The 9,004-nt window shown below is 54.4% G+C and overlaps 2 protein-coding genes across 2 annotated transcripts; one reads left to right on the top strand and one right to left on the bottom strand.

The window, feature by feature from the left end:
• Positions 1-505: 505 nt before the first annotated feature.
• On the bottom strand, positions 506-1,492 carry PODANS_3_6730 (uncharacterized protein; the record flags this gene model as incomplete). Its single annotated transcript, XM_001909441.1, has 1 exon — positions 506-1,492. One exon carries the CDS (start codon positions 1,490-1,492, stop codon positions 506-508), a length of 987 nt encoding a protein of 328 aa, XP_001909476.1.
• A 1,596-nt stretch (positions 1,493-3,088) lies between these two features.
• On the top strand, positions 3,089-8,981 carry PODANS_3_6740 (uncharacterized protein; the record flags this gene model as incomplete). Its single annotated transcript, XM_001909442.1, has 4 exons — positions 3,089-3,856; positions 3,935-4,983; positions 5,175-8,589; positions 8,661-8,981. Coding segments are annotated over 4 exons (5,553 nt in total), but the record flags the coding sequence as incomplete, so codon positions are not given.
• Between the last annotated feature and the right edge of the window lie 23 nt (positions 8,982-9,004).

Consider the following 9,004-nt stretch of genomic DNA (forward strand, 5'->3'; position numbering starts at 1 on the left):
GTGTGAAATTTCGTTCGGATGCCATGTCGGATTATGAGGTGGTTTGTGGGCTGTGGAGAGAACTGAGGTGGTCGCGTGAGTGGTGAAGTGTGGTGTTGAGTGCCGAAGTGGGAACCTTGGAGGGGACCAAGGATGAAATCGCTCGCTCACAATAGGCCCGCTCTTTCCCCCAAACACAACAGCTCCCAAGTCAAATGGTTTGTCTCAAAACACCATGCCAAAATTTTCCCATAAACTCGAAAACTACAGTTGTTATCTACCTATTCAAAAATCTTTGGCTGCCCGGTCGAAGAAACTGCGGACTCGAAAGCACCATCACTCAGGTGGCCCGTGCTGCATGACTGCCATTCTCTCCGAGCTCCAACTTCAATCAGAATAAGTCTCACTTACTACCTATTTAGTTCCCACTTCTGACATTCGTTTTCCTGAAACAACACACCAACAATGCCGGGGCATTTCAACAATGGCACTTCTTTCTTCCCTCTTGAATGACCGACACTTTTGCCTAGGGCATAACCCTTTTCATCAACGAGGCCAGCTTGGATATCAAGGTGCTTCCGAGGCCACGATGCGTCGCCTGTCTTTGAGATTCAACGAGTACAAAAGGCGCCAACTCTTTAGTAGGTTTGAGACAAAGACCTTCTGACTGGTTTCCATCCTTTTGGGAACCCTTTTGAGAAGTTGAAGAAGTCGCGCGCAGCCCCAGCTGCTTTCCTTTCCTAAAGAAGTACGCTGGATCCGAGCCCCAGGGACCTACAGCTCTTGTTGCACCTGTTGCATTGTAGCCTTTGGCAGAGCAGGCTCTCTTCACTCGTTTGGCGCTTGCGTTTTCTAGGTGTGTCCACCATTTGGGTGTGTATGCAGGCCTCGCCTCATACGCTTTGCGTAGCAAGGGAAGAAACTGTACATCGCCGGCACAGTAACGAAGTACCGGCGTCGTGAACGGTCGAGTAGAGAAGATGCCTGAGTCGCCTGAAGCCATGCGCTTGCGAATATCCTCCTTCGTTTTTTTCCATTCGATTTGCTCCTGCTGATCAAGTCGTAAATCGTTCTCGACGGCTTTGTCCAAGCCGGTGACGTAGAAACTATTACCTTGGCGGGTGAGATTCTCGAGCAACTGGAGGTCGATAACCCCAGAGATAGCAACATGGTACAGTGATTTCAAAGCATCGGCGTCATTGCGTACGTCCCACAGGTACTTGCGGATGGATGGGTCTTCCAGAATCGACTTCAAGGTCACATTGTCGTCTTTTTTCGACGGAGTGGTGAAGGCTTGGTTTCCCATTGCCTTGACATCGATGATGCGAACTTTCCGATCGGGGGGGACCAGCACGGTGATTAGATCCAAGGTTCCCCCGCGGCCGAGGTTTGTGCCTTCGAGATCGACATAAATGCTAGAGGAAGGGCCAATGGTGGCGAGGAAGTTCCGCAGAGCTTGAACATTGGTGACCAATGAAGGGTTGGGGGTTGTTGAAGGAGATGGTGGTGCCATGGTGGCACCGAGTCAATTGGGTTAGATTAGAGTTGTCAAGAGATCACAGGAAGATGGCGACGTTGGTGATCTTGCACGGGAGTCGTTTCAGTACATATTATCAAGGATCTATCTTACTATCTTGTTTGCAAATCCCCGTTTGTTCAGCCAGAGACGGGAAATCTTGGAAGCTGTCCGGTTGTCCGTTTGCTAGAGCAGCCATCCGCGGCGACCTGCCAGCCAAGCTGCAGCGCGCCGAATGCCGTCAACATTTCAGCAGGCAGGCTCGAAGCAAACGTTGGAAAGGGGGCAAGAGAAGGGAACCTAGAAGAGAAACTCTGTGGTCGGCACGGGCGGTAAGTAGCCCCTTGCCATGTTTAATACCGGAGCGGATTGAGTACCTCGAAATCTTCTCACCGCAGAATCATTGCATCGGGTGCGGTTGAACTCCGGGAGTCATCAAAGTCGGCACCCCCGGCGAATCCCTGTCCTGCAAACTCCGGTATGCGGCGTTTGGAAGCCCGGACCGGGCGCCGTCACTAAACGTCGTCCGGAATGCCGGATCGGAGCTGAAATGTTCCACACAGCAAAGATCTGGAGCAATCTTTCCCATCTGACCGGCTCTAGCCCCGCATAGCGGCTTCCTACCGTGGCAGTCTAGTCCACAAGATCAGCGGTTCCAGCTCCCAAACAAACTACAAAACCCGCCATTCGCGTGTCACGAGAACAAGCTCGTAGCAACTCAGAAAAGTGGGAGTCTCCACCCAAGCTGCGTGTTCTCCGCCGTCTCTCTTTTTTTTTTGTTTTTTTTTTGTTTGGTCTTGAACAGCCACTTCAGCTCTCATCCGACGGGATCTGAACATGTCTTCGTGCTATAATAAGCCAGAGATAACGACTTGGGTAGATCACCGCTGATCTTTCTCAACCCGTGACACTACACAGGATTTTGATGGAGTTACTGCGAGCTGTTGAGCGAAGGAGGGGGTAACTTGGCTTTGGCCTGATCCCAAAACATCAGACAGGTCTAGGTCCGTCGTACATGTGGGCGGGGTGCTGCATGTTCAAGGTACCGGTTGCTCTAGCGAGGTGTGTTAGCCCACCGATAAACTGTTGAGAATCTAGGACTATTTTGATAGAGACTGAAAGGGGGGTGGATTTGTGGTTTATGGTCTCTTTTCTACGGCTTTGGGTAAGACGGTGCGGGCTGTGGTTGGAGTGGGACCCGAGATTTTACCCCTCCTCCCCCCTCGTCACCGTTCCAGAGCGGGTTGTCCCTTTTAGGTCATCTGGGTAGCTCCGACAACACCAGGGCAACACTGGGTGTGTCGATTGTGAAAAGAGCTTCTTTATAAGCCCGTCCTCTGGTGCGGTTTAGTTTTGGGAGACAGGCTGTTCCTCATCCATCGCTTTTTCACATTCGTTGACTTTCAGCCTCGGTCTCCGAGCAAGGTGTTTTGCTCTTCTACTTCAAATCATCCAGGTCCGGTTTCGGTGTCGTCACTTATAACTGCTGTTTGACTCGGAGTGTTGCTGCTGTTACATACACCTCTTCCAAAATGCAAGTCTGTCCGAACATGTGAAAACCTCGTCAAGTAAACCATGCTAACATGACTCTCAGGTCTGCCCCGGTTAGTTCTAACGGCCCCCCACAGCTCTCAACTCACAGCTCACACATCGAAACAGGACCACTACATCGGCATAGACGTCGGCACCGGCTCCGCCAGAGCCTGCATCATCGACACCACCGGCGACATCAAAGCCCTCGCGTCAGAAAACATCAAGCTCTGGCAGCCGGCCTCCTACGGCGGCACCCACTACGAGCAGTCCACAACCGACATCTGGAACGCAATCTGCCTCTGCGTCCGCTCCGTCCTCGCCATCTCGTCCATCCCCCCCACCTCCATCCGTGGCATCGGCTTCGACGCGACATGCTCCCTCGCCGTCTTCACCCACGACACCGACGCCCCCGTCCCCGTCACCGGCCCTGACTTTACCAACGATGGCAACGACAGGAATGTGATCCTCTGGCTTGACCACCGCCCTTTGGCCGAGGCGGAGGCCATCAACGCTACTGGCCATCCGCTCTTGAAATATGTCGGGGGGAAGATGTCGGTGGAGATGGAGATCCCAAAGGTGTTGTGGCTGAAGAATAACATGCCCGAGGAGCTGTGGGAGAGGTGCAAGTTTTATGACTTGGCGGATGCGCTGACGCATATTGCTACGGGGGAGGAGACTAGGAGCTTCTGTAGCGCCGTGTGCAAGCAGGGGTTTGTGCCGGTGGGGGTGGATGGGAGTGTGAAGGGTTGGCAGCAGGACTTTTTGGAAAATATTGGGCTGGGCGATTTGGTGGAGAATGATTTTAGGAAGATGGGAGGGGTGAATGGGGTAGTGAGTCCTTTTTCTGATTGTTTTGTGAAGTGGTGGAAAAGGGGAATTGATGGCTGACACATTCTGTGATGGCAGAGCGGTAACTTCCTCAGCGCAGGGGAGTTGGTTGGGGGGTTGTGTGAGAAGGCGGCGAAGGAACTGGGACTGCCGGCGGGGATTGCGATTGGGAGCGGTGTTATTGATGCGTATGCTGGGTGGATTGGGACGGTGGGTGCTAAGGTGAAGCTGTCCCGGGACCATCTGGATGAGTCGGCTGCTCCGAATGATGTCTCGCAGGCTTTTACACGACTGGCGTCCGTGGCGGGGACTTCGACTTGTCATTTGGCTATGTCGAGGGAGCCGGTTTTCGTGCCGGGAGTTTGGGGACCGTACAGAGATGTGTTGATTCCTGACTTTTGGATGGCAGAAGGTGGGCAGTCGGCTACCGGGGAGCTGATTAAGCACATGCTGGAAACGCATGCTGCTTATGACGAGACGGTGAAGGAGGCGGAGGCGGCTGGGAAGAATATCTATGATTATTTGAATGACCATCTTCGGCATTTAAAGGAGGAGACAAAGGCGCCTTCGATTTCGTATTTGGGACGACACTTCTTTTTCTACGGAGATCTTTGGGGAAACCGGTCGCCTATTGCAGACCCTAACATGAGGGGGGCGATCATTGGAATGAGCAGTGACAAGAGCAAAGACGGGATGGTGCTGCTTTACTACTCGACCATGGAGTTCATCGCCTTGCAGACACGGCAGATTATCGAGGCCATGAACAAGGCGGGCCACAGCATTCTCAGCATTTTCATGTCAGGGAGTCAGTGTCAAAATGAGATTCTGATGGATCTCATCGCTACGGCTTGCGACATGCCGGTGTTGATTCCCCGATATGTCAATGCTGCTGTGGTCCATGGCGCGGCGATGCTGGGTGCCAAGGCTGCCAGCGCGGACAAGGACGGAAAAACAGAGCCTTTGTGGGATATTATGGACCGGATGAGCAAGCCTGGAAAGGTGGTTTGGTCGAGCGGTGACCCGGCGGAGAAGAAGCTTCTGGATACAAAGTATGAGGTGTTCCTGGATCAGTGCCGGACACAGCAGGAATACAGAAAGAAGATTGATGAAGCTTTGAAGGGGTCGACGTTGGAGGGGGTCAATTAGGGGAGTGGAATAGCGTGTAATTCTGTAGACATCCGTCAATTGTAATTTTCTTAGGTATTTTTACAACATCGTTACAAGTCCAACAAAGAAGGGACCCTTTGTTTACTTTGTGATGTAATATTGCGCTATGAACTGGCGTTGGTGGTGCCTGAACTGAGACGGAAGCTTCCAGGGGAAAGCTGGCAACAGGTGGTCTGTGCTTCCCAAAGAGCTCCAGCAGCACCTTGGCGGCTGGGTGGCTGGACCCACTCATATTTTCGCGCCGGCGTGTTGTCCATCCATTTCAGGTTCAGCCTTGTTTTGTGCAGCAACCGCCAAAGTCGCAAAAAAACAACAGAGCAAAAAGTCGGTGTTTTGCTTTCAACCGACATCAACCATCTGCCATCGCGCAGCTCGGAACGCGTCTTGCTTATCTTCGACATACCGACTGCAAGAAAAATAAGGTTTCGAACCACATAATGTTCAGCAACCTAGGGAAGGGCACGCCCCCGGTGCCGCTCTCGACTGGGAGCTTAGCAGCCGGCACCACAAACCCACCTGCTACAACGGCCGGTGGTTTGGGCTCACTCTTCTCCAAACCAGCTACGCCGACCACGACGACGACCGGCCTGTTCGGCAATCCTAACCCAACCGCTGGAGCTACTTCGACGACACCCCAAAAATCATTGTTTGGCGGTACGACTACCACCACCACATCTACCCCCCTGTTTGGCAGTACCACCACCACTGCTGCCCCGGCTGCCACCACAGCGACGACGGGCGGGGGTATTTTTGGGAACACATTGGGCGGGAGCACCACTCCTCAAACATCCGTTCTCGGCGGTGGCTTTGGCGGTGGCTTTGGCGGTGGTCTAGGAACGACGCAGCAGCAGCAATCGAACCTCGGCGGTAGTCTCGCGAGCATCTTGGGCCCGACAACCCAACAGCCAGCCGGCGGGATGAACACTGGCTTCGGCAACACCCTCGGCGGCGCGAGCGTCTTCCAAAACGCGGCAACGAACCCTCCTAGCCTGACGGGCTCGTTCTTCGACTCGTTGCTCTCGAAAAACAAGAGGCAAGCCAGCGGGGAGACGCCCCAGGGAGACCTCCCTTCCCTGCAGCTCAGTCTTAGTAGCCTGAGGCAGACGGTCAGGAAGCTCGCTCCCAAGGACGGGGAAGGGGGTCGCAATCTTGAGCACGGGAAGGCTCATTACTTTCTTGCTGCGTCGGGGGTTGATCCGGGGGCGGCGGTGAGGGATTTGAGCTCGTTGGGGTTTGCTGCTGCGGCGACGGCGACGACGAGGGACAGGAGTCCTTATTCTGCTGGGGAGGTGGATGTGGAGACGTATCTGGATAATCTGCAGACAAAGACGACGTTGAGCATGATTGCGGATGGGTTGGAGAGGAGCGTGAGGGACTTTGATTTGTTTTTGGAGGACAATGTTACCATGGAGTGGGAAGCGCAGAGGAAGAGGATCTACCAGCATTTTGGGATTAAGCCCAGAGAGGAGCAGGAGGGGGGTATGGGAGATTCGCAGAGGACGGTGAGGGGGGGGACGCCGGCTAAGGAGCAGGGTGCTGGTGGGTTTGGGAGGTCGAGGAGGAAGGGGAGCATGGCGCCTGGCACTCCTGGTGGTGGGGAAAAGTCGATGCGGCAGAGTATGTTTGGGAGGTCGGCCATGAACAAGTCTGTTATTGGAACTCCCAGCCGGATTGGTGCTCATGCCCCCGAGTTCTCGGATGTCGAGGCCAGGAAGGAGAAGAGCGATCTCGAGGGGTTCACTTCTGTGGATGATCGCTTCTTGAGAGAGAAGCAGGGCAAGCTTGCGACCAAGATCAAGGAGTTCAACGACTTGAGGCAGAGAGGCCTTCCAGTCGAGATTTGCAAGGAGCTGGGCGACCTGGAGAACACTGCCGGAGATCGGCATGGGCCGCATCTGGTGGAGGCCTATGATGCCCTGAGGGAGATTGTGGGTGAAAACGACCCTGACAATCTACCTCGGGAACGCCAGTTTGCCAGGTACTACTTGGACCCCAACCCATCGTCTGCCAACTCTATTGAGATGCGCAAGCGGATCTTGAAGGGCGCAAACACCTTCTTGGAGAAACAGTTTTGGGCTGGTGTCAACTCGTTCATCACCAAACATCCCCATGAAGCGAACCTGGGTGGGCAGCCCGACGTCGTCAGCAAGGTCAAGGCTTACATCCGCCTTCGCCTCATTCGCAAGAGCCTGGTTCCAGACAACGTCGACCTTCAGCAAGCGAATGGCGAGTACGTCTGGGCGATCGTTTTCTACCTTCTCCGTGCTGGCTTTGTGAACGACGCCGCCAAGTATGTCAACGATCATGAGAGCTTGTTCCGCAGCATCGACCGAACTTTTATGGGCTACATCAACAGCTATGCCTCCAGCGAAGACCGGAGACTTAAACGGTCGGTTCAGGATCGCTGCACCAACGAGTACAACCAGAGAATTCGCAATGCCCCCGAGGGCTCCATCGACCCCTTCCGCATGGCTTGCTACAAGATCATCGGCCGCTGCGACGTCAACAACCGCAGTCTGGATGGTCTTTCAGGAGACGTCAATGACTGGGTCTGGCTCCAGTTCAACCTTGCTCGGGAGACTGACAGGTCACAGGAGCTTGCCGGGGAGTCTTATGGCCTTGCTGAACTCCAGTCTAGCATCCGGGAGATCGGCCTCAAGCACTTCCCCAAGACTCCTGCGGAGGACACTACTGGCAGCTTTGCCATGTTCTTCTACCTCCAGATTCTGTCGGGCATGTTTGAGAATGCCATTGCCTACCTCTACCCCTTCAGCTACGTCGATGCCGTTCACTTTTCCATTGCGCTCTCTTACTATGGCCTCCTCCGTGCGGCTGATGCTCAGTCTTCTGGCAATGATTTGCTTTCCCACAACACCCGCAACCAGCCTCAGATCAACTTTGGCCGTATGCTCGGGTACTACACACGCGACTTCCGCGCCGCTAATGCCGCCGCCGCGGTTGACTACCTTGTCCTCATCTGCCTGAACGCCGACGAGACCGCCGCCGGTCAGCAACAAGCCGCCCTCTGCCACGAAGCCCTCCGCGAGCTCGTTCTCGAGTCCCGTGAGTTCAGCCGCCTGATCGGGGATATCAAACCCGATGGCTCTCGCATCAAGGGTCTCATCGAGGAGCGCGGCAAGCTTATTGCCCTTGGCCGCCACGACGACTTCATCCGCAACATCACGCAAGAAGCCGCTGCCTTTGCCAACGACAATGGTCGCACCACTGACGCCGTTCTTCTTTATCACCTGGCTCAGGAATACAACCAGGTGGTTGAAATTGTCAGCAGGGCCCTCAGCGAGGCTATTTCTCTCGAGATCGGCGAGGAACCCATGCGTCTTGTGCCTGTCATGGCTAGAGAGGATGGCCAGGAGGAGGCAGCGGGGAGCCTGGCGGCGATTGACGACCCGGTGGAGCTGGCGAAGAAGATGATGAAGATGTATGAGCAGGAGTACATGTACTGGAACAAGATTGGCCATCAGAACCAGTACGCGTGCAATCTCTTGTTGCAGATTAGTGATATCAAGAAGCTTGTGGAGGATCAGGAGTGGGCAAAATGTCTCGATGTAAGTGTCCCTCCCTCTTCGCCCTTTCCTTCCATCCCCAAGGTACTGACTGGTTTGTAAAAAAACAACAGAAAATCGAAGCCCTCAACATTTTGCCGCTTGATGCAAAGGGCGATCAGAGTCTTATCCGCCAGTACTCTGCCTTGTTTGCCCAGCTGCCGCAGACGGTGGCGCAGAACGTGCCGAACCTGCTGATGTGGGCGGTGGTGTGCTGCACCAAGCAGAGGGAGAGGCTGATGTATGGGCAGTTTACGGGGAATGAGACGACGGCGAGGGAGTTGATTGATAATATGAAGCAGACGAGCGTTGACTTGACGGCGTATACGAGCCAGCTGAGGTATCGCTTGCCGAGTTCGCTACATGAGATGTTGGCGAGGGCTTCGGCTGATTAAAGGGGAAGCGGGAATTGGGGGGG

This window comes from Podospora anserina, chromosome 3, assembly GCF_000226545.1.
Source record: "Podospora anserina S mat+ genomic DNA chromosome 3, supercontig 2".
Lineage (NCBI taxonomy): Eukaryota > Fungi > Ascomycota > Sordariomycetes > Sordariales > Podosporaceae > Podospora > Podospora anserina.